The 26,194-nt window shown below is 40.5% G+C and overlaps 1 protein-coding gene and 1 long non-coding RNA gene across 5 annotated transcripts in view; one reads left to right on the plus strand and one right to left on the minus strand.

The window, feature by feature from the left end:
* The window catches only part of LOC138736603 (peptidyl-prolyl cis-trans isomerase FKBP1B), a 42,744-nt gene extending 19,341 nt beyond the window's left edge, over positions 1-23,403 (minus strand). Inside the window, exons 1-2 of one of the 4 annotated variants that reach the window (XM_069886386.1) lie at positions 23,242-23,403; positions 22,679-22,726 (exon numbers count right to left, since the gene is read on the minus strand). In XM_069886386.1, the coding sequence (XP_069742487.1) occupies positions 22,679-22,726; positions 23,242-23,278 (85 nt within the window). In that variant the 5' untranslated portion in view covers positions 23,279-23,403. The other 3 variants (XM_069886387.1, XM_069886388.1, XM_069886389.1) reach the window with 3 other exon arrangements.
* Positions 9,519-17,538, plus strand: LOC138736607 (uncharacterized). The gene is made up of 2 exons (XR_011340433.1): positions 9,519-9,697; positions 16,881-17,538. It is a non-coding gene; the product is annotated as an uncharacterized lncRNA (long non-coding RNA).
* Positions 23,404-26,194: the final 2,791 nt, after the last annotated feature.

Here is a 26,194-nt window from a genome sequence, read left to right on the forward strand (position 1 = left end):
AAATAGCATGCAGATGGTGCAGAGAGAAAAAAAATCAGACATAAGTGATTAAATTCATAAATCCTACTTTTTTTGTCAAGATGTGTTGCTGTTAGCGACATGAATATGGCAGTTCGCAATTTGCCTAATTCACTCAAGTTTACCAAGATGAGAGGTTGATATTTGTGCACAGTTAGATCCAACTAAAGTGCCAGTAAAAATTCTTGCCCATGTCAAAAGGGGAATTAATGAAATATAATTAGTAACAGTAAATCCTTCAGGCACGATACATTTTAAAAATGTTAAGCTATGTTTTTCAAAAGAAAATATTGAAATAAGAGTAAAGGTTAATTTGTTTAAAATGATGGCTACTTCATTTAATTTGTTTATAGTGTGGAGAATACTTTGCACAACTGACCATTTTAAAATTGTTGGGTATGACAAGTCTTAATGGTTCCATTCAACATAATGACAATAAATCTCATTACATACAGTATTTTATTTGCTCTCCATCAATTATGAATTTTTTTGGCGAAACAGGGCAAAAATATTTTTTGGAAGAATCACATCATAAGGAAATTTGACATAAAAAATTGTTAAACATTTTGTTCAGCATTTATTTTTTTACTTTGCAAAAAGTGTAAAATTCTCAATAATGAAAGAGGTTTGAAATATTGTGATATGTTTGCTAGTGGTTTTATATTAAATAAAATATTTTTAAAATAATGAAAGAGAAATATATGTATCTAGATGAATTTGTAAACTGCAGATTTTGCAGGCAATCTGGTCCGATTAGTGTTGAGTTGTTGAAAGAGCATTATATAAAGATAAGAAAGTAAACACATTTAGAAACTTGTATACATCTCCCACCTCAAGAACTTTACATCTTCAATTAATCTTCATTTTTAAAATAAAAGTTAACAATTCAGCAAAGTATGTACTGGTAGTTATTTTAAAGCTTCTCAAATCAATGCATGGATATTTTTTACATTATGAAATGAAACTCAAAATGACATTTCATTGGCTATTACTTGGCAGAATTAACACATCTTTGGAGAATTCTTGAATCAATGAAGGAACTAAAAATTACATTTATTTTCTTTAGAATTTGTCTCGAATAACAGCTGGTGACCTGCAGGAATGGAAACCCTAGTGGCCCAATGAAAATTATTTCCTTCCACTTCCCTTCATGTCATTCCCCCCCACCCTACTCCACTGATAAAGACGACTTGTTGAATTTTCTGAATTCAATAATAATTTCCCCAAAAGCTGACACTTTTAAGAAAATAAGAACATAAGAAATAGGAGCAGAAGTAGGTCATCTGACGCATCTCATCTGCTGCACCATTCAATAAGATCATGGCTGATCTGATGATAGGTTCATCTCCAACTACCTGCCCTTTCCTCATATCCCTCAATTCCTCTACTATGCAAAAATCTATCCAACCATGTCAAACATATTTACTGAGGTCACCTCCACTGCTGCAATGGGCAGCAAATTCCATACATTCGCCATCTTCTGAAAAAAGCAGTTCTTCCTCATCTCCATCCTAAATCTACTACCTGAATCTTGCGACTATGTCCCCTAGTTCTAGTCTCCCCCACCAATGGAAGCAACTTAACTACCTCCATCTTATCTATGACTTTAAAGTTTGATATATTTCTATAAGATCTCCTCTCATACTTCTGAATTCCAGTGAATATAGTCCCAGACAACTCAATCTCTCCTCACAGGCTAAGCTGCTAATCTTTGAAATCAACCTGGTTAACCTCCTCTGCACCACCTCCAAAGCCAAAACATACATCCTATTTCAAGTAAGTTGACAAAAAACTGTATGAAGTCCTCCAGATGCAACCTCACCAGTACCTTGTACAGTTGCAGCATAACTTCCCTGTTCCTAAATTCAATCCCTCTACCAATGAATGTCAACATACCATTTGCATTCTTGATAGCCTACTGCACCTGCAAACCAACCTTTTGTAATTCATGCACTCCCAAGTCCTTCTGCATGGCAGCATTCTGCAATTGATTGCCATTTTTCCTTCCGAAGTAGATAACCTTAATTTTAACTAACATTGTACTCCAACTGCCAGACCCTTGCCCAATCATTAAACTACCTATATCTCTCTGCACATTCTCAAAGCTTGCTCTGCTTTTAATCGGCAAGCCAAAACTTTATGCAATCTCTCACCCAATTCATAATATTGTTGCCTCGTCCTAATAATAACTTTCTCAGTCCTATAAGTTAACCAAGTTTTTTTTATTAATCAATTGTCTATGTTTGTCTTCAGGAACCGACTTTTGGAAATCTTTTTCTAAAACTGTAATTTCTTTTTCTAATTGGTCTAATTCTTTCATAATACTTTTTAATTTTAGATGTAAAACATTAATTGCCCTCACAAATATGCTTTTAAAGCATGCCATATAATAAATTTATCATTTATCAAATTCAAATCATAAAATATTTTAAGATGATTTTGAACAAATTCATAAAAATCTTTCATTTTAAGTAACAGAGAATTTAATCTCCATCTATATATCAACTTCCCTTTATCAGGCATTTCCATGGTATTGAACAACAGCGAATGATCAGATAAAATCCTCATCTTTTATAGTCAAGAATCCTAGCTTGTATTTGAGTCGAAACCAAAAATAAATCATTTCTAGGATAAGAATCAAACCTACTAGAATAAAATGAATAATTTCTCTCTCTAGGATGAATTCTTCTTCATATATCAATCAAATTCAAATCTCTCATCAGACCCAATTTAGCTTTAGCAGCTTTCATTCTTGTTGCTACTTGAGTAGATCTATCCAACAAAGGATCTAAACAAAAATTAAAATCTCTTCCTATTCAAATATTTTCATGTGCCTCTGCTAAGTTCAAAAAAGTTTCTTGAATTAATTTCACATCATCAATATTTGGAGCATACAAATTAAAAAATGTCCACATTTCTAAAAATATTTGACAATGCATCATTACATATCTACCTGCAGGGTGTATAATAATATTTTGAACCTTAATAGGAAGATTTTTTTTTAAATTAAAATTGCTACCCATCTTGCTTTAGAATTAAATGAAGAGGACATCACATATCCTACCCAATCTCTTTTTTAATTTCAAATGTTCTTTTTCCCGTTAAATGTGTTCGTTATTAAAAAACTACATCTACTCCAATTTTAAAAAATGTTAACACTTTTTATTGATCTGTTTAACCCATTAACATTAAAATTTACAAACTTAATTATTCATCAAATCAAATATTAATTAATCTCACTTGCTCACTCTGTCCAGCAGACCTCCTCACAATCCAACAAAAAGAATCTATGCATCTGCACACACCTCCTCCAGCAATCCAAAAAAAAGCAGAAAAGGAAAAACAATATGCATAACTGTACTTATAAACAATACAAAGAAAAAGAAAAATCCTCTCAACAAGTGTTGTTTAAAACAACAATATCTCCCTCCATTTTACGGGTTGTGTCCAAGGTCATAAACACACACATAATCCTGTAGAAACCAATACCTCCCACTCCTCCCAACTCCCTTGGTATTTTCAATCACGTAATTCAATTGATTGAATCACAGTGCGGCTTTCGCGCTAACAGAGGAACCACTGACATGGTCTTTGCCCTCAGACAGCTCCAAGAAAAGTGTAGAGAACAAAACAAAGGACTCTACATCACCTTTGTTGACCTCACCAAAGCCTTCGACACCGTGAGCAGGAAAGGGCTTTGGCAAATACTAGAGCGCATCGGATGTCCCCCAAAGTTCCTCAACATGATTATCCAACTGCACGAAAACCAACAAGGTCGGGTCAGATACAGCAATGAGCTCTCTGAACCCTTCTCCATTAACAATGGCGTGAAGCAAGGCTGTGTTCTCGCACCAACCCTCTTTTCAATCTTCTTCAGCATGATGCTGAACCAAGCCATGAAAGACCCCAACAATGAAGACGCTGTTTACATCCGGTACCGCACGGATGGCAGTCTCTTCAATCTGAGGCGCCTGCAAGCTCACACCAAGACACAAGAGAAACTTGTCCGTGAACTACTCTTTGCAGATGATGCCGCTTTGGTTGCCCATTCAGAGCCAGCTCTTCAGCGCTTGACGTCCTGCTTTGCGGAAACTGCCAAAATGTTTGGCCTGGAAGTCAGCCTGAAGAAAACTGAGGTCCTCCATCAGCCAGCTCCCCACCATGACTACCAGCCCCCCCACATCTCCATCGGGCACACAAAACTCAAAACGGTCAACCAGTTTACCTATCTCGGCTGCACCATTTCATCAGATGCAAGGATCGACAATGAGATAGACAACAGACTCGCCAAGGCAAATAGCGCCTTTGGAAGACTACACAAAAGAGTCTGGAAAAACAACCAACTGAAAAACCTCACAAAGATAAGCGTATACAGAGCCGTTGTCATACCCACACTCCTGTTCGGCTCCGAATCATGGGTCCTCTACCGGCACCACCTACGGCTCCTAGAACGCTTCCACCAGCGTTGTCTCCGCTCCATCCTCAACATCCATTGGAGCGCTCACACCCCTAACGTCGAGGTACTCGAGATGGCAGAGGTCGACAGCATCGAGTCCACGCTGCTGAAGATCCAGCTGCGCTGGATGGGTCACGTCTCCAGAATGGAGGACCATCGCCTTCCCAAGATCGTATTATATGGCGAGCTCTCCACTGGCCACCGTGACAGAGGTGCACCAAAGAAAAGGTACAAGGACTGCCTAAAGAAATCTCTTGGTGCCTGCCACATTGACCACCGCCAGTGGGCTGATAACGCCTCAAACCGTGCATCTTGGCGCCTCACAGTTTGGCGGGCAGCAGCCTCCTTTGAAGAAGACCGCAGAGCCCACCTCACTGACAAAAGGCAAAGGAGGAAAAACCCAACACCCAACCCCAACCAACCAATTTTCCCTTGCAACCGCTGCAATCGTGTCTGCCTGTCCCGCATCGGACTGGTCAGCCACAAACGAGCCTGCAGCTGACGTGGACTTTTTACCCCCTCCATAAATCTTCGTCCGCGAAGCCAAGCCAAAGAAAAGAATTCAATTGATTAATATAAAAGAAGAAATAAATCTCCAAATTCTTCCATCCCATTTAGAAAAACAAAATAAAGGAAAAAAAAAACTGATTCATTGCATCAGATCTGCAGAAATTAAGGATTGAGCTTGAGGAAGACTCTGAACAAAGTTTGTAAAACAATATATTCTGATATCCCGGAACAAGGATCTTCAAAATATCTGGATACTGAAGAACAAACTTGTAACTTTTTCAAATAACATCTTCTTAGCAGTATTAAATTCTTTCATTCTCTTCAACAAATTCTCACTTAAATCAGGGTAAAACAAGATCCTATCCCCTTCGTTCTTTTCACAGCAACTCTATACGTCCTTATCCTATGAATGTCTTTTATGCGGCACCTTATCGAATGCCCTCTGGAAATCCAGGTACACAACATCCACCTCCTTCCCCTATCTACTGTGCTTGTTCTAGCCTCAAAGAACTCCAGTTATTTTGTCAAACAGGACAAGCCTTTGCTGAATCCATGTTGTCTCATTATTCCTTCTTGAATGATAGTTTCAAGCATTTCCCCAACTACAGATGTTAAACTAACTGGCCTATTTGCCAACATCCTTTTTGAATAGTGGTGTGACATTCACCGTCTTCCAATCTGCCGGGACCTGCCCAGAGTCCAGTGAAAATTTTGGTAAATTATCATCAAAACATGAATTAAAACTTCTATTATTTTTTCAGTACCCTGTGATGCATTCCAAGAGGTTCAGCGGACTTATTTACCTTAAGACTCTCAAGTACTATCTCTTTAGTGATAGCTATTACATCCAGATCCTCACCTCCTATTACATTCATAACATCTGTCTTTGGCATGTTTGTTGGGTCCTCCACTGTGGAGACTGACACAAAATAGTTGAAGCCTCAGATATGTCCTCATTACCCAATATCAATTCCCCATTCTCATCTTCCAAGGGACCAAACTTCACTTTAGCCACCCTTTTGTATCATTAATTCTAAAAACTTGTTATGTCCATATTTTTATATTTTATGTTAATAATTTTTCATAGTCTACCTTCCCTGTCTTTATTGCTCACTTTGTGGTTCTTTGTTGCTTTTTAACGTTTTCCAAACATTCTTGTTTCTCCACTGGCCTTGGCGACATTGTATGCACTTGCTTTTAGTTTGATACCTTCCAAGATTTCCTTAGTTATCCAAGGCTGACTGTCCTCACCTTTACTGTCCTTGCTTATAATGGGAATATACTTCTATTGAGCACTGTAAGAAACCTCATTGAAAGTCTTCCACTGTTCCTCAACCATTTCTCCATATACAGTGTTCCTGGTCTACACTGGCCAACTCCTTCCTCATCCCTCATCCCTTTATCATTTCCCTTGTTTAAGCATAACACACTGGTTTTAGACTGAACTATTGCACCCTCCATTTGTATGAGAAACTCAGTCATACTGGGATCGCTCTTTGCAAGATGTTCCCTAACTACACAATCACTAATTCTATCTGATTCATTGCACATGACCAGATCCAAGATATCATGTTCCCATGAAGGTTCAGTAACATGCTGCTCAAGAAAGCAATCCCATATGAATTTAGTCATTTTGGTAGCCAGTCATTAATGTAATCCTTGTAGTCCTTTCAACACAATTTTAGTCATTTAGTTCACATGGATAAATGATTCTCAAGAATCAAACGTTAAAAACTGTTTCAAACTAAACAGTATGTCATCAAATTACTATTTAAAAAAAAACTACCTAGATTGTGAGTTTCAAAAGCTTTTAAATTCTAATAGTCCTCCAGAATTCTTTCCCCTTTAAAGTTTTTCTGATCTATCCCTCCTTCCCTTTATCAATCTTTCCCTTCCTCCAATTTCAAATGATCAGCCTATAGCAGAGGCCTTAATTTTAACCATAATAATTTCTAAATGATAACAACTTCAACAACAACAACTTCCTCCTCCTCCCCCTTTAACCACATTCCAATTTCTTTAACTCAAAGTCTTCACTCCAGACTGTGGACCTATTTCCCCATCTCCAGAATTCATAATCCACATGGTCCTTTTCTTTTTACCTGCTGCTCTCTCTGCACCCACTCATTGCTGAGTGCTAACAAAATATTAACCATCTTAATTATTCTATGGCACTAACTCTGCCTACCCTCATCTGAAGTTGCAGCGCTCTTCTTACCAAGGACCGACCCCAATTTTTTTCTTCAAATTTCCTTACAACGGCGATGAGGAAGCGTACAGAAGGGAGATAGATCAGCTTGCTGAAAGGTGCAATGACAACAACTTGCACTGAACGTTAGCAAAACCGAGGAGACGATTGTGGACTTCAAGAGAAGTCAGGGGAACACGACCCAGTCGTCATCAAGGGCTCAGTAGTGGAGAGGGTCAATAACTTCAAATTCCTAGGTGTCAATATCTCCAAGAATCTGTCCTGGAGCCTCCATGCTGATGCAATCACAAAGAAGGCTCGCCAGTGGCTATACTTTGTGAGTTGTCTGAGGAGATTTGGTTTGTCACCAAAAACTCTCGAAAACTTCTTTAGGTGTACCCTGGAGAGCATTCTAGCTGCTTGCATCACTGCCTGGTATGCAGGCACCAACTCTCAAGACAAGAATAAACTCCAGAGGGTTGTTAATTTGGCCTGAAACATCACAGGCACCAGACTTCACTCCATCAAGGTCATCTGCATGAAATGGTATCTTAAAAAAAGTGGTCACTATCCTCAAAGATCCCCACCACCCACACCATATCCCATCTGGAAAAAGGTACAGGAGCCTAAAGACGAGCACTCAATGCCACAAGGACAGCTTCTTCCCCACTGCCATCAGATTCCTGAATAACCAGTGAACTGAAGACACTGCCTTAAGTTTTGTGCACTACTAGTTTTGTTTTTTTTAAATTTAAGGTAATGTCATAAGATGGTTATAATATGAATGTTTACACTATGATGCTGCCACAAAACTTGCTCATGACAAACATTCTGATTCTGAAATGGATAATTCTGTTGCAATCTAAGTTGCAGAAGCCAATATCAATTCTCAGACATGTCCTCTTTCCTCACTGGACCATGACCCTACTGTTGAACATCAGGCCACCATTTCCTAAATAGATGTTGTTTCTTTGAAAGATCCTACCATAGTTCCAAACACATTCCCACAAACCTCCACAACCTGCATCTAACTCTGCAACAACTACAAACAGAATCATCTGGGTAGATCCATTGCTTCTGCCTCATTTCCTACAAATTTTTTCCCTACCTTGACTCTATTCCATTTTCATTTGACTTGCCATTTCTCAATTACATCTGTGACATCTGTGACATACCTTGTGCTCTCGGTGACTGAATCTTCTGAATCCACTAGCTCATTTTTGGTGCAGTTGTTAATCTCACACCAGGGTGGTCTGAGGAGCATTTGTTTGTTCAATGCACAGTCCCAACCATGCCACTCTACCAGCCACACTCATTTGCCTGCCTTAACTCGTTCTTAGTTTGAATAATACTTCATTCAACTCCATCCACTTTCTCCAAATCAGTTTCAAGAACTTACAAGGGTTTATTTTGTTATGGGATCTGTGAAACAGCCCTTGTTTTAGTCCTATGCAAGCCCTCTCAAATGTATTTTTTGATATATTTATGATTTACAGATGGTGTTTCTTGCAGTGACAAGTTAAAAAAAAAAATTATTTATAAATCATTATCAAGATCAAATTTAACTATTCATTTTCATATTGTGCAGATCTGGTCCTTACCTTCCTTTTCTTGACCTCTATATCCAACTCAAGACATAAACCAACAACCAAATATTGTAAAACTTCAGACTCTCATGGATTCTGACTGAACCCATTTTCCTGAAACCCCAATCTATTCCCTCAGATTGTCTGTTTGAATTACATCTGCTTTGATGATGAAACTTTCACATTGAACCAAGTGTCCTCTATTTCCTTCTCTATTGCATTCACATCCCCTTCTCTTGAGTTGAGCAGGCTAGAGTTTCCCTGGTTCTCTCTTTCCACCTCAGTCTCCATATTGAGCAGATCATTTTCTGTCATTTCCATTTACTGTCAATAAGATTCCAGCACCAGACATATTTTTCATTACCTTCGCCTTTCAATATTCTGAAGGACCACAATTTCCTTTGCAAAATTCCTAGTTCATTCTTCTACCTTCCCACACTGTTACCTTTCTTACAGTACGTTTACAAGCAACTGTAGGAGATACAACCTCTGCTTTAGTGGGTATGAGCAATCTTCTCAGATGAAGCAGCGATCCACCTGCAATTCATCCATTTTAGTTTAGTGTATGGTCGGTGTGCTGTGCGGCAAGCGAAAGAGAAAACCACACGGAAGCTGTGAGTGAGCTGAACCAACCATATGACTTTACTGGAACTCTCCAAGAGCTTATCAGCACCACCTCCATGATCCTTTGCGGCTGCCCCTCCACGACCATTGTGATGTCACCCCAGTGAAAGCCTGACCATTGTGACATCAGCCCAGTGCGAGCCTGCCCCTCTGTGAACCAGTTCACTTGCAGATCAGAGCAACCCGCTACATGACCCACCCCCCAGAACCTGTGTTCGGAGATGCAGAGACAACAGTTCGTAAATAGTTTGTATGCTTGTGAGGGCGACCTCGCCGCCGTGGGGCTGGAACAGTTTCTACTTGGTCGAAGTCAAGGTGTGCTCGTTTGAAGCAGTTGACTGTGAATGTTTCCTGCCTACCCCCAATGTTCAAAAGGCATTTAGTCCTGTTGTGCTGTAACACCTTGTATGGACCCTTGTATGGGCACTGAAGGGGCGTCTGGTGTACGCCTCTCCTTATGAAGACTTATTCGCAGTCTTCGAGATACTTCGGGACATAGGATGGATTTGGACTGTGGCGTGAGGTTGGGATGGGGGCCAGGGTGTCCACCTTCTCGCAAAGACGCATTAGCTGTGCCATAGGTGTTTCTCCTGGCCGCAAGCCGCTGGCACAAACTCACCCGGGACTGTCAGCGGGGCCCCATAGACGAGCTCAGTAGAAGATGTGGCCAAATCCTCCTTCGGCACTGTGCGGATGACAAGGAGCACCCAAGGCAGCTCGTCCACCCAATCCAGGCCTTGGAGCTGCACCATGAGGGCCAAATGCTGTTGGAACTAGACTGTTAGACTATGGGTAGTAGGCTGTGGTGTGATGTAGCTGGGTCCCTAGGAACTGAGGCAGCACTGACCATAGGCTGTACGTGAACTGTGCCCCCCTGTCCGTCGTGATATTGGAAATAAGGCTGAAAATGGCTATCCAGTTGGCGATGAGGGTCCCGACACAGGATGTTGTGGAAGTGTCCGAGAGTGGGACAGCTTCCGGCCCTCTAGTGAACGTGTTCACCCTCGCGAACTGGTACATGGCACCTCTGGAAACTGGCAGTGGCCCAATGATGTCCACGTGGATGTGGTCAAACTCTGTGTGTCAGCAGGAAGGACTGAAGAGGGGATTTCACGTGCCTCTGAACCTTGGATGTCTGACAGTGCAGGCAAGTTCTGGCCCAGTGGCTGACATGTTTACGTAGGCCATGTCAAATGAATCTGTCTGTGACCAGTTGAGTTGTTGCCCAGATAGATGGGTGGGCCAACCCATGTAGTGTGTTGAAGACATGATGCCTCCATGCAGCGGGAATGATGGGCCTAGGATGGCCAGTGGACAATTCACAGAGAAGTGTGGCTTCAAATGGCCCGAAATACACTTCTTCCAGCTGCAGTCCTGAGAATGTAGTGTAGTAGGCTGGTATTTCGCTATTCTGCAACTGGGCCACTGTGAGCACTGTATGGTTGATTCCGGGGGACAGGGACTACACAGATAGGATGGACATATGGGACAGAGCGTCATCCATGAAATTGTTCTTCCAGAATGTGCTTGATAGCCATCATGTGTTCTGAGATACTATAGAGATGATGCTGCTGCCTTGCTGACCACGGGTCCGACACCTTGGCGAAGGCAAAAGCTTGTGATCGGTGAAGACCATGAAATCCCGTCCTTCAAAGAAATAGCAGAAATGGGGTATGGTGAGTTAGAGGGTTAGTAACTTCCTGTCGAATGCACTATATTCATCCAGGAGTCGCAGGTGTCTGCTGAAGAAAGTGAGCGGTCTCCACTGTCCAGGATTCTGAAGATGGCTGTGTTGGATGCATCGACTGTGTGGGTGGTGGGCACATCAACGCACAGATGCACTGGAAGGGTGGCATTGGCCAGAGCATCTTTGGCCTAGTCGAAAGCTTCCGTAGACTTCACATGCCTGCTAAGTTCTTTGGTCTGACCGGATAGCAACTTGAAAAGAGGTCATATGATCCTCACAGCTGACAGCAGGAACCAATGGTAGATGTTGACCATCCCAACAAACTCCTGCAAACCTTTGACTGTAGTTGGCTTGACGAACTTACGAATAGCCTCAACCTTTGTCAGAAGAGGGACTGATCTGTGTCAATCGATGCAGTGCCCAAGGAAATCGATGGTCATCAGGCTGAACTGACATTTCACTGGGTTGATGGCATGGCTGTAGTCGCTCAGTCGCTAGCAGAGCATCTGCAGATGTGTTAGATGCTCCTGTTGTGAACGACTGGTGATGAAGATGTGGCTTAAGTAGATAAAAATGAAATCCAGGTTGCGCCCCACCTAATTCATGAGTCTCTGGAAAGTCTGCACTGTGTTTTTGAGGCCAAATGGCATGTGGAGGAATTAGAAAAGGCTGAACAGAATGATGAGGGCTGTCTTGGGGATGTGGCTGGGGTGCACGGGAATCTGGTGGCACCCCCAGACCAGGACTATTTTTGAGAAGATCCTTGCTCTGGATAGATTGGCTGTTAAGTGCTGGATGTGGGGAACCAGGTACCAGTCACCTGTCATAGCATCATTGAGCCGTCAGAAGTCCCCACAAGGTCTCCATCCCCCAGAAGGCTTCTGCACCATGTGTAGAGGAGAGGCCCAAGAGACTGAGCACCAAACAATTCCTATCTCCTCCATCTCCTGAATTCTTTCTTGGCGAACCATAGCTTGTCAGGATGAAACTTGTATGCCCGGGCGTGTAGTGGTGGTCCCTGCATGGGGATGTGGTGCTGGATGCCATATTTTGGGACTGTAGTGGAGAACTGTGGCGTTACAATGGCCGGGAATCCTGCAAGGATTCTGGTAAACTCATTGCCCGATAAGGTTACTGAGTCGAGGTCGGGGGTTGGGAACGTGTCTAGAAGGGTGGAGGTCTGGAAGGTCCTGGAATTGACCAGGAGGCAGTTGGCTCAAAGGAAGTATGCGCCCAATCGAGGCTGAGACACGTCAGCCAAAGTGAACGTCCAGGTAAAACAGCAAAAGTTGCACGTGTGTATGCTTCTAATGTTGGCAGTGGTGAGAAACAGTCCAAACTTCCCGACATGATGAAACGTTGCCCTGAGTGCCGGTCCCAAAGATACAGGAGGCTGTCGGTGGTTGACTATCGTAGCCATCAACGATGGCTGGCCCCAGCGTTTCCCATATAGGAGCAAGGTGGACAGCAGCGGCAGACTCCAGAACTCCATTTCTGATGGTAGAAACACCAATGTTCTGAGTTTGAGTCTCTACCTGCTGCAGCTTTCACCGGCCTCCTCAGTGAAGTGGGAGAGACATGAGTCGCTGGGCGTGATGCAGCAACTAGGTCATCGGACACCCTGCCATATTGGTTGGCGTGCCACAGAACATCCACGTGGGTTGCTGAAAGTCGTTCTCTGGGTGGAGTAGGCGGATGTCTTCCGGCATCTGAGAAATATCTGCTCGAACAGTAAGCAGGGCCTGTAGTCGTCCATTAATGCCAGCATATCTTTCATAAGGATGGATGGCGAACTGACCAATAAAATCATACTTAATGTCAATAATTATAAAGATGAAATAACTGCTTAACTTTTTGGATACAAACACAACTGATCATGAATTACATATAGAGTCTCCAAAATATAGCACCTATTTCAAAGGGAAATCGAAATCTGATTACAAAGCCCACAATTAAAATTTCTAATGTTATGTGTGATATTTGCCAAATGTGATGATTCTAAACACAGGTCAGATGCAAATTAAATTAAAATTCATAAGGTGTTAGAAAAAGTAAACCAGAGAATATAACTCAGGATAAAAGTTGCTTTTCCTGATTAGTCAAGCAGAAAACAATGAGGCAAGATGGACAAATTATGTTAACTACAGAAGCATGTTGCAAAATACATTAATCCCCATGCTACCAATATCCAATGTAACATATAAAAGAATGGCTAAATTTTATCCAAAATCCATCATGAGGTGGCTTTCTTGACCATAACAGCAGTAAGCAAGCTAATAAAAGGTCACCAAGGAGAGAGATAATTATTAAATTTCCTATTCCTAGCTGCTTCTCATGAATCCTGATGAATGCTGCTTGTCCAAAATGCTGAGGTTCACACATGAGCAATAACAAATGGGATGAAGCACCATCAACAGTGGTGCTTAAGCATTAATTTCAAGATGCCAGACAAAATTATATTAAAAAGAGTGGAATGAAAATTATACTGTAAATGTATTCATTCCTGCTTTACCTACATGTTTTATTAGATTTTTAATAGATGCAAGCAATCATCACATTATAAAGAAACTGATCGTTATCTTCAAATGAGGGGAAGGCCTACTGTTCTTTCCTGAAAACCGCATTTTGGCAAGTCAGATCACCCGGCTGTGCTTTTCTGCCTTCATGCAGACAGAACCCAAGAGAGGTTGCAGAGATCAGGGCAGCTAGAAGGTGGTCGCAGGAGGCTGAAGAAAGGTTACAGGATGTCATCGACTCAGCTGTGGAACTGGACGGTTACACCAGGACTGTCACAGATTTACCAAAATAGCTGTGGATGAGTGTGACCCCCACCTGCGTCATTCAGGGTTTTCCCCAAACAGAAGCCCTGGATAAACAGTGAAATCTACAACCTGCTGAGAGCCAGATCAATACACAAGGAGCAGGTATGACCTAAGCAAAGCCATCTCCCAGTTGAAATGGAGATTCCGGATGAAAATGGAATCCACGAGGGATACCCAATAACTGTGACTGGGCCTAAATGACATAACCTGCTACAAAACCAAATCTAGTGGAGTAGCAGACAGCAAAGCTTCACTCCCAGAGGAACTCAATGCCTTCTATCCCTGATTTGACCACAGTAACAGGGCAAAACTACCCCTCCACAACCCCACGTCCACTGATGATCCCATCCTTTTCATATCTAAGGATGCTGGCTGCCTTCAGGAGAATAAATCCAAGGAAAGCAGAATGGAGTACCCAGTCGAGTATTAAAAATCTGTGCTGAACACTTTACCAATATATTCATCGATATCTTCAATCTCTTATTCCACCAGACCGTGGTACCCACCCATTTCAAACACAGGTCAATCATATCGAACGGTGCACCCAGTGAGCATTAAAAATCTATGCTGACCATCTTACCAAAATATTCAAAGATATCTTCAACATCTCATTCCATCAGGGTGTGGTCCCCACCTATTTGCAAATAGGTGTTAATCATACCGGAGCTCAGAAAGAGCATAGTAACCTGCCTTAATGACAATCAACCAGTACCATTTACAGCAACAATCATGAAGAATGCAGATCAGCTCCTGTCTGAGCAGCGACCTGGATCCATTCCAATTCGCCTATTGTAGCAACATGTCTATGGTGGATGCCATCTTACTGACTCTACACAAAGCCCTGGCACACCTTGGCAGCAAAGATGCCTTCATCAGGATGCTCTTTATCGACTACAGTTCAGCATTTAACACCATAATCCTCTCAAAACTGATCAGCAAACTCCAAGACATGGGTCTCAACCCCCCACTGTTTAACTGGATCCTAAATTTCCTCACCTCCAGACCACAATCAGTGAGGATTGGGAAGAACATCTCCTTCACAAACTCCATCAGTACTGGAGCATCATTTGGATATATTCTTAGCCCCTGCTCTATTCATTTTAGACCTGCGACTGTGTGGCTCAATATGACAATAACACCATCTACAAATTATCCGATGATACCATGGTAGTAGGTTGCATAAAAAAAGCCAATGAATCAGCATACAGGAGGGAGATTGAAAACTTGGCTGAATAATGTGCAAACAACAATGCACTCAATAGGCCTTTTTTATACCACGGGCAACAGTGACCTACTTGTATGTACCTGGTCAAAATTCCCTGCAATTTGCCTTCCCCAGCAATTTAGGGGGTCTCACCCCCTGCAGTAAGTGACACATTACACACTCACTGGAGTCGAGAGAGAGGGGCAGAGAGGAAGAAAGAGAGAGAGAGAAAGAGAGAGAGAGAGAGAGAGAGAGAGAGAGAGAGAGAATGAATTTATGTGTGCGCATACACACATACCCAAATTGTTAATTGCTCTATATGTATATAAGACCAAGAGAAGGGTACACAGCTATTTAAATAGAAAATAGGCATTGATGATTTGAAAGGTCTTGTGCAACCTACTGAGTAAGCTCTTCTTGAAGGACAGCAAAGTGAATGATAATGAACCGCTTCTTACACAGCACACATTCTTAAATATTGGGCAAATATGACCAGGTGACCAAAATTCTTTAAACTCATAAGAACAAAAATTATTGCTGCTTCTGTCAGAACTTTATAATTTAAGGTAACAAGCATCAGCACAGTTGATCCTTTAGGTTATCTTAGGCTTGGAAACTATTTTGTGAAATTTTACATTTTGGAATTTGGATGTACCAGTCTTTAGAAATGCAAGAAGAAAACAGCAGAATGAACTGATTTATTGAAAGCAAATTGAGGTTGACAAGCTTAAATGCTGAAATGACGACATGATGATGCAGTGAAACAGCACGCAAGTGCTGACATCACGATGCTTCCGCTGCTCGGCCATTTGCTGATTCAGACTGCAGGGAGAAGGTGGCCAGGGGAAATTTCCGAGAACCATGCCCCTACCCAAAAGGTGGGGTCAAAGACCTACGTAATTTTTCTGGGCCGACATTTTCACATCGCCGGTTCACGGGAGGGTTCCTGGGAAAATTTCCCAGGAATTCCCATTTTACACAGTGGTGTGAAAAGGCCTACTGTCTCCAAACCAAGGAGCTGATTGTTGACTTCAGCAAGGGAAAACCAGAGGTATATGTTCCAGTGATCATTGGGGGAAATCAGAGATGAGTAAGGTTAACTTCTTGGGAGTAACTATCTCAGAGGATCTTTAATGGATCCAACACATTGATAGCATCATGAAGAAAGCACGTCAGCACCTTTACTTCCTCATGAGTTTGCAGTGATTCAGTATGACATCAGAAACCCTGGCAAATTTCTACTGGTGTGTGGTGGAAAGTGTGCTGACTGGGTGCATGATGGTCTGGTATAGGTGATAAAGTCGACTCACACTGTAATAAAACTATACAGTAGAACTAAAGAACTTACAATTGCTTCTTTACTGTTTAACACTAGTGGAAATAAGTTGTACAAAGAATGAGTAGATAATGTCACTCATGTCTTGGATTGAGCCTTACTTAAAGCATACAAAGTGTTCACCTCTTTTTATACTTATCCAAGCAGATTTCTAGGAAATTTCACTAGTTTCGCATAAACATATGACTGTAATAAACCAGAATTATAAGTTTACCTGTGGACAAAGTCATTTGTGCTGAGTTGGCAACTGCAGGATGCTTTTTCTCTGTAAATCACTTATCTTAAACTATGTATACATTATTCTTGGGGCCATACTGTGGGTGTTTCCCTCAAGGTTATCATGCTTAGTAGTTTTTAGTCACTATGACACAGCACAAACAAGTAAAAATACAAAGCAATTTTGTTTTCAGCTAATTAATTAATCCTTGTTATACACTTGACTTCCTCAGGAGTTTGCAGCGGTTTAGTGTGACATCAGAAATCCTGGCAAATTTCTATATATGTGTGGAGGAAAGTGTGCTGACTGGCTGCATCACGGTCTGGTATGGAGACACTAATAGTCCTAAGCATAAAGCTCTGCAAAAGGAAGAGGACATTACAGACAAAACCCTCTCCACTATCGAGTACATCTGCAGGGAACGCTGCCGTCCGAGAGCAGCAGGAATCATCAAAAACCTTCACCACCCAGCACCCACTCTGTTTTCACTATACCATCAGGAAAGAGGTATAGGTGTTACAAGACTTGCACCACCAGGTTCAGGAACAGCTGATACCCCTACACCATCAGAATCCTCAATCAGGGACCCATTGAAGGACTCTTACTTTTGCACTTTATTGATTTGTTAAAAAATTGTCTGTATTGCCCAGTTTGCTTACATTTTGTTATCTGTTTACTGTTCTTCATTTGTTTACATGTGTATGTTGTGCAGTTATTTTTGCATACCAATAAGTGGTCATTTCTGCAGAAAAAAAGACTTGGGTTATACATGCTGACATGTATGTACTCTGATAACAAATGTGAAATTGGAATACAAGAAAATGGGAACGGGTTGTACTGATTGGCCCCTGAGCCAGCCCTAACATTCAATACAATTAGAGCTAATTTAATGCAGAACTCTCTTCTCTCTTTGGCTTGGCTTGTAAACCCCACAAACCTCTCAAAACTCCAATCATGCAAACATTAATCTGCCTCCTCTTTAAATACTTGCAATAATCTAGTCTTTACATCTCCCTTGTTTGAGACTCTTCCACTGGTGGAAATATCTCAAAAACTGCCCGATCATGCCCCCTTATGAGCTTACGTGTGTAATGCGCATCGAAAGAACCAAAGACTTGTTGATCCAAACCAAGGCTTTTATTAACTAAAAGACTGGAGCATATCACAAGTAGGTCGACCAGTCCAGAATGACCTGGTCTGGCTAGGAGCAATCCTTTAAGATCTGCCAGTAGGTGTGGCTACACTCTCAGCCAATCAGTCATCCTACACTACCATCTGTACATATACACATATACACATTGGTGATAGAATATGTACTATCACAACGTGTCAATAAGATCAATCTTCATTTTTCTAACCCCTAAAAATTCACTTTCAACTTTGTAGGCTATTCTTGAAAGGACAATCCTTTAGGCCCAGGAATTAGCTGAGTGAATCTCTTCTGGATTGTTTCCCTCTCTCTTTTTGAACATGGGTACTACATTTGCAGTTTACCAGACTTAAAACTCAGTAGGTTTTGAAAAACATTAACTAATGTGGCTATCTGTACAATCAAAACAATACTTCTCAATTTCTAAATATCAATAGCTTGGGAAATAAATGCCAATATGCCATTTGTCTTCCTAACTACTTGCTGCATTTGCCTGTTAACCTTTTGGATATAATGCACAGGAATATCTAGATCCCTCGGGAAATCCATTCATTTGCAATCTCTCTCCATTTAGATGAAAATCTGTATTTTGAATCCTTCAGGTCCTCATTCTTTCTAATATTAAACTCCAGTTTGTTTACTCCCATCAATCAACCTATCTGTATCATCTTGCAAATTCTAAAAATCCTCTTTGCAGGATGCCATCCCACTTACTTGTGCTATCAGCAAACGTGAATACCTGAAATACTACCCCTTTCAAATCGCTTACATTCTTTCTTTGGCTTGGCTTCGCGGACGAAGATTTATGGAGGGGGTAAAAATCGCTTACATACATAATAAATAAATGAGGAAATAAAACTGATTCTTGGGCCACTCCACTGTTATATTCCTCCAGTTTGAAAAATAACTTTTTATTTTACTGTGTTTTGTGTGATAAATAGTTTTCCATCTATATTAACACACAACTCCCAGTTCTTGTTCAGCAGCCTTTTATGTGGCATTTTATCAAATGACTTCGACAAATCCAAATACACTGCTGCTACAGCATCCTCTCGATTACCACTGCTATTATATCTTGAAACACTCTAGCAAATGCTGTATTAAACATAATTTATTAAATAAAATGTTGGCTTAGTTTAAGCTTCTCAAAATAACTAGTTCTTCCTTGATTATGTCTCCAGTGCCTTGCCATCAAAGGATGTTAATTGGCTGATAGTTGCCTGCTTTTTCCCCTTTCTTAAAAAAGGATGCTACATACGCAGTTTTCCAATCTGCTGATAGCCTCCTGAAACCAAATATAACCATTTATATTTAAAAATATCGACCTATGGCTCCATTACCTCTGCGACATTCTTTAAAACTATGGCTTATTAGTCCCATTAGATTTTTTTTTCCTAAGCACCTTGCCCCTCATGATAAGTATGGTTACTAATTCTTCCGTGCTTTTTGAAACAAACCCATCTGCCAACTTGGATGATTTCCAGAATCCACCACCAAGAAGACTGATACAAATTAAAGGTTTAAATTACCTGCCATTTACTTGTTTCCAACTATTCATTCCCTAGTCTCACTCCCTCTGGATCCCACACTCAGTTACCCTCTTCCTTTTTGCATGTTCAAAGAAGCTCTTGCTGTTTGTCTTGATACTACTTGCTACTTTTCTTTCACAATCTTACTAGCTTTTTTATGTCTTGCTGTTGGTTCCAGAAAAATTCCAAGTCACTCTAGATTTTGCCATTCGAGGTTGTTAAAAGTGACAAATTATTTATACAGCATGAAACATTAATTTTCCACAGAAGAAATCTCATGTCTTGCAAAAGAGTTACTGCTTTAGATACTTTCTTTGCTTTTCTGCATGTAAGGTGTCACCTATGCAACTTGAATGTGAGAGAGTTAAAAAAAATGGATTTAAGGTTGTAGCTCTTGTTATCAAATTCAAATCATAACCATCCTACCTGCTACACTTCCAAAAAAAAACTGGTCACTACTAATGACAAATTGACTGCTTTTAATTGTTTAGAATTTTTGCAAAGATTCATACCTCAATATACCCAAAGTCTAAAATATGGAAATGTCCCAATCTGTGGAGGTCACTACCATCTCTCATTTCCTATGAACAGCAAGATAACCAGGGAATGGGTTTTTGAAAATATTGGTTGACCATGACATCTGGCAACAGTGAACATGGGTTTAAAGACATAAGTGCAGGAATAGATTAAATGGTTGATCATATTGAACAGAACTGACAAGCACAGAAATTTGACAAAGATAAGGTAATGCCACATGTGTCAAACAAACAGAACCATTTTTAACTATAAAAAGGCAACAGAAAAGAGATTAAGTAGGTTTTAATGTTTTCTTCTCACTAATTTTCTCTTTTCTCAAATCTCACCTACACTACTAAATGCAGATCCTAATTAGAATGCTGTTATCCATAATGGAAACTACCCATCACCACATGAGGCTACAAAGATGAGGTCATAACAATTCAATAAAAGTACTCCTTTCCAAATATAAGTTTAATTTTACTATAAAAGAAGAAAGTAAAAAGGATTAGCATAATTAGATTGTAGTGTTATCTTTTCCATAAAATTTGACTGCAATTGGAAGCCACACTGCAATACTGGAGATGCTATCTTTTGAATGCCAATTTGGATAGACAAACAAGATCCTAAGGCACTGTTTAAAGCAGAATAGAGACTTTTGGATTCCCAAATCACTCAATCAACATACCCAAAAATCAAATTGATGATTTTGTTTTTTCTGGAAATTTAAGGTCAGATCATTAACAGTCATGGTTGAGTGATGCACAGATCTCATACAGCAAATGAATTATCAAAAGTCACATATTAAATCTGAACCTTTTTCTTTGAATCCCTAGTTTGCTCCTAGATTCACCAGCTATTCCCCTTGCTCACAGCCCTTCTCCATGCAACTGTAGGAGTTGGCATATCTCTTCTCATTACCCAGGAACCCAAACAAACTTCTTCCAACTATAAGGGCAACCACTTGTACATCTTCCAATCTCAGCACTCACACATGCTCTCCTCTACAGAAAAGAAACCAAATATATTTGGACGAAAAATTTGTGGATCATCTGCATTTAGTCTGCGGATCATCTGCATTCAGTCTGCAAGGGTAATCCTGAGCACCCAGTCACGTTATTTTAATGATCTGATTCTCTCCCACTCTAATCTTTTCATCTTTACCCTCCCATAAATGTTATCACTGGAACAGTGGAAATCGAGAAACAGCAGTACCAGAGCACGATGAGCCCTCAGGACCCAATAATTTCAGGTAACCAGCATTTTTATTTTCTCTACAGGTGTAGTTGTACTTCTTGGTTTCATTTTGTTTCAAGTTTCTCCTATATTTAATTGCCCGAATTTAATGTAATTTTTACATTGCCAACTTTGCCCGCAGAAGAGGACATCCCTTCCCCACAAATTAAAACACATTTGTATAATCATTTTTCAGTTCTGATGGAGAATCCTTGGCCTCAGAACAATGATTCTAAATCTCTCTCGATGATGACTGCCTAATCTCCTGAATTATTCTTTTATTTTGTTTTGGATTTCCAACATTTGTGGGTTTTTTTGTTCTTGAATGCTTAGGATTCATCTAGTTCATACAAGGGGTTACTAGAACAACCTTAAGGATTAATTTGTTTTAAAGCATGCATTGCCGGATATGTAATTTTGAAGCAGACCTTATTTAAGATCTGTTCTACAAAATTCTTCCTGCACTTTACAGAAGTTTAGAATCTTTACATTTATTTGTAAATTTCTCATTTTTCTTCAAATCAAAAAAAATGGAACAGGAGATGCTCACAAATTATAGAATTTTTGTAAAAAATTCTCAGCAATTAGCTACCTTAACTTACCTTCAGAATCATTGAGCTTCACTCATAGTATAATTACTGCATTAATTGAAAGATACAAAAGATAGAGAATTGAATTCTTTTGTTATTTAAACCCATGACAAAATTTGCTATGCATTTGAAGCTCTGTATCTGTTTTAGGGTCCATTTCTTGTGTTCTATGCTCTCTGCAGGTGTATTAAACAATTCATCAGATTAAAAATTCAAGGGCCACTATTATAAAAAGGCCACAGTGTGGTTAAAATATTTCACCAATGATTTACAGTGAAGTGAATTACTAGGAAATAATGATTTGACCAATTAATTTTATTAGTTATTTTAGCGATCAATTACAAATAACTATGCATATTAGAATCAGTTTAGTAGCAGTCATATACAGATTATATACAAAAATCTCACCAATTGGCAGCCTTAATTTACATTCAGTGTCAGTGACCTCTTGTAGCATCATTACTGCATTAATTGAGATGGACAAAAGAGAATGAAAATTTAAACCCTTAGTTATTTAGATCGGTGACATCAATGATTTTCCAGAGAATCAAACTCTTTTTGTATATTCAATTAATGCAGTAATGATGCTGTATTTATTGAAGAAGTGTCCTTGATTCTTGTTTATTCCCTTTTTCACATCAGCCCATGCCTTGTGCTCTCTCCAGTCAGCAGTGTGAACTGCTTCTGGGACTCTGCCAGACTTTCTGAATTCAGCACTCAAAAGCCACACCACTGTAGTTGAGAGCAACTCTTCCTACAGTATACTCTTCCATCCAAGAGAAAAAAGGACTTGGCCATCTCTCAGCATTTTACCATGGTGACACAGTCCAAATGAGGAGCTCTGTGTGGGAGAGACTGCAAATTTAGGATCAGATCTTGGCATCCTACACTGAACTCCATCAGGATTTGAAAAACACCATCCGAGAGACCATGTTCGTAAAGCTGCAATGCCCATTACTGCCCACTGGTTCTTTTCTAATCAACTAAAATGATTCATTGAATACATTACCTATATAGTGAACAACACATGTCTGCCCCTTTTTTGGAAATGTCCTACCTAAAAGAGAAACAAAAAACAGAATTGGTGCATTTTTACAGTTAATATTGATTGTGCACATGAAAGGAAGCAATTTATTGGCAAGATTGTACAATTACTAAAAGATTGAGGTAAAACACTGCAACTAAGTTACACAATAAATAGGCTGCCAAATTAGTTGCTAAAATGTAGTCTATGCCTGTCTCAGAATGGTTGGCTTTGATCGTTCGAGGATTGGACTGCTGCAATAACTAAACTTTGCATTCCCCTTCTGTCTAATCCGTTTTTTTTTAAACATACCGGATCGTTTCCTAATACTAATAGAACAAATACTTCAAGTGAAAGTCGAAGTGGAATGAAATCCCTCAATCGCTCCGTTATCTCTCCGTTACTAGCCTTTAAGCAGCTGTCAGCAAATGCCATTTAAAAATCCACACACACTGCATTGCTACCAAATTTGTCTAGACTGCTAAGACAAGACTGCTCCAATGTAAACCCAGATAACACAATAAAGATCCTTTGAAAAGCAGAATTACCGTCTCCTGGAGATATTGTCTCGATTTCAACACCCATTCTTAAACGATAATGATTTTTTAAAAGATGATATGTGTATCTTTCGTCAAGGAAATTGACACAATCTCCACCGCCAACGGCAGCAACGTCTCCTCTCCCTTCCACCCAGCGTGGCTGAAGCGACGCACGAGCCGAGCCCAGCCTGTCATTGGGCGCGTGACGTCGCCGTCGAACGTCAATCATTCGGAACCTGCCCGCTCCCCGCGCGGACCGCCAATCAGCGGCGAAGGAATGGAAACCGGCCCTTCTCACCGCCCCCCCCCGGCTCCAGGTTAGGTGGAAGGTGGCACAGGGCGAGGGGAGCGTGGACCTCTGTTACATTGACGAGCATTGCTCGAGACCTTCGCGGGGTGACCGAATCTCCTGCGTGATAGAATGGAAGGCAGAGCTGGCTTTCGAGCAGAATCGGTGTAATCATGCAGTTCCCCCAGAGTACTTCGGGTTGTCCTGGAGCTCGCGCTTGGATCTCTGCCACAGACAGCCAAAGCATTCCAATCGCATCTGTAACCCTGTCTGCTGCATGCAACAGACCCGGGAGCTTTTCTTTGTTGTATCATTTTTATTTGTGTTTTCAGAGCACTTGTCAGTACTGCTAGGGCCATCTCTCCGCATCGACAGGCTTCCCTTTCTTGTCTGGGTTGTGCCGTGGCGAGGGAGGCCAGTGCGTTCGATGCAGTGACGTGACGAGGCAGGCGGCTCGTCTCTGTCGGTGTTCTGTTCCTTCCACTCATTTGGGGGGTGGGGCACTTCGGGGAAGTTTGGGAGCCTTGTGATTTGGGTCTCGAAGTCAGCCTGGTCGTGTCGTCCCACACGAGTGCTCCGATAGAAAAGTGTGTCCTTTCCAGGACTCTGTCGTCAGGCATGCAAACTGCAGGCAGGATGTTGCCTGGGCGGGAATTTTGTTGCTGTTGTGAGAACAAATGGAGGTTGTTTCCTTAAAGTATTTAATCGAAGTGTCAAACTAATGGGTGGTCGTCAGCATCCACTTCTTTTAACCCGGAGGCGAATTTAATTGACGGTATTTGGGTGAAGGATTAGAAGGGAGAATCGATTTTTTTTCCACCCAAAAGAGTGATAGGATCTGGAATACTGAGTGACCTAAAAATGGCAACTGGGCACTTATTTTTAAACCAATTCAATAAGCATCTGAAACACTTGAACCAATACAACAATAGATTAAGGTACGCTTCCCCCCCCCCCTCTAAAATAGCCTTGATGGACCAATGGGTCTCATTTTGTGCCGCAAATGTCTCTATAATGCCATGACTGCACCTGTTCATTAGATCCAGTTCTGCCTGATCCAATTCGTTATTAATTACCCAAGGTATTCTGCACAATGAATCAGTCTTTTTCGTGAAGTTTTATAAGGGTGCTAAGTCACTCAAAACTTAAGCTCATTACCTAAAAATAATGGCTATTAAAAAAATAGTGGTCCTTTAATTAAAATTTTTAGCTGGCAGCAGTGATGTTCTTTTAGTCATTTACATTAATGTTAGTAGAAAATAAATGTTGCCTACAGATATAATACAGGTAAATGCATAGTTATCAAACAGTTAACATTTATCAGTCACTGAAACAATAAGGCATTTAATGATCCATATAATATAACCATATAACCACTTACAGCACAGAACAGGCCAGTTCAGCCCTACTAGTCCATGCCGTAGCAAATCCCCACCCTCCTAGTCCCACTGACCAGCACCCGGTCCATACCCCTCTAGTCCCCTCCTATCCATGTAACGATCCAGTCTTTCCTTAAATGTAACCAATGATCCCGCCTCGACCACGTCTGCCGGAAGCTCATTCCACATCCCCACCACCCTCTGCGTAAAGAAATTTCCCCTCATGTTCCCCTTATGATTTTTCCCCTTCAATCTTAAACCATGTCCTCTAGTTTGAATCTCCCCCTTTCTTAATTGAAAAAGCCTATCCACATTTACTCTGTCTGTCCCTTTTATCACATGCCCATTTTTCTTTGTACCCAACCCACAAAATAATAGGTAGATGTGAATAGATCTGAAGATTGTTTTTCTCATCCCTGAATTAATCTTAATTCTGGGTGAATAATAGATAGACCAGCCATTTTACCTGAATCAGGGTGATATTGAGCTCACCCCATTTCATTAAAGCGTACGTGATTTTGTCTGATAATTCTGAAAGTATTTGAGGAGGAGTATTTTGTTGGAGGTACATTTTTTTGGATGAAACATTTATCTGCTTAGTTTATAAAATTTCAATAAGTCTTTCATAAATGCAACATCCAGTTTTTCTAGGCAGTCATCTTTTTTTAGAATATTGTTAATTTTTGAAAAAAAAACGATAAACAGATGGGAGAAGAGGAATCAATGACTCAAGCAAAGTCATGCTTGAAAATACCTTTTACCTAATAAGGAAGTGGTTGCAATGAATACACCAAGATGAGCAAGTTATAAGTAAAAAGGGAATGGAAAAAACTACTGAAAATCTTCGGGCAAATGCATTGTTAAAAATCACCAAGAAGCCCATACACAATTCCTATTTCATGTCTATGAGGAGCTGGCTCATTTGATCAGTGATTCTGATCCATTATTCATGTTGCAGGCATAAAATTTAAAGATCTTGAATGTGCTTTGTATAAAAAATTTTGTCTAATAACAAAAGGTATTGGCAGAGATTGTCTACCTCATAACTGTGTTGCAATAGAACTCAATTCTAGTACAAGAACAAACATGAAAATTCATGAATTTCAGTTCTGAAATTTCTCAAACTTTTGAGAGTTCCATACTTACCCGACAATAACTAACAAGTTTCTGACAACAACTCGTAATGGATTGTTATAAATGTAATGTTGTGGCCCTTATCTTTAGGCTCTGCCATCAAGGAAGTAAAATTTGATGGTCCCCCGAAAATGGGTACATGGATTTGAATATGGAATTC

This window comes from Narcine bancroftii, chromosome 6 (genome assembly GCF_036971445.1).
Source record: "Narcine bancroftii isolate sNarBan1 chromosome 6, sNarBan1.hap1, whole genome shotgun sequence".
Classification (NCBI taxonomy): Eukaryota; Metazoa; Chordata; class Chondrichthyes; order Torpediniformes; family Narcinidae; genus Narcine; species Narcine bancroftii.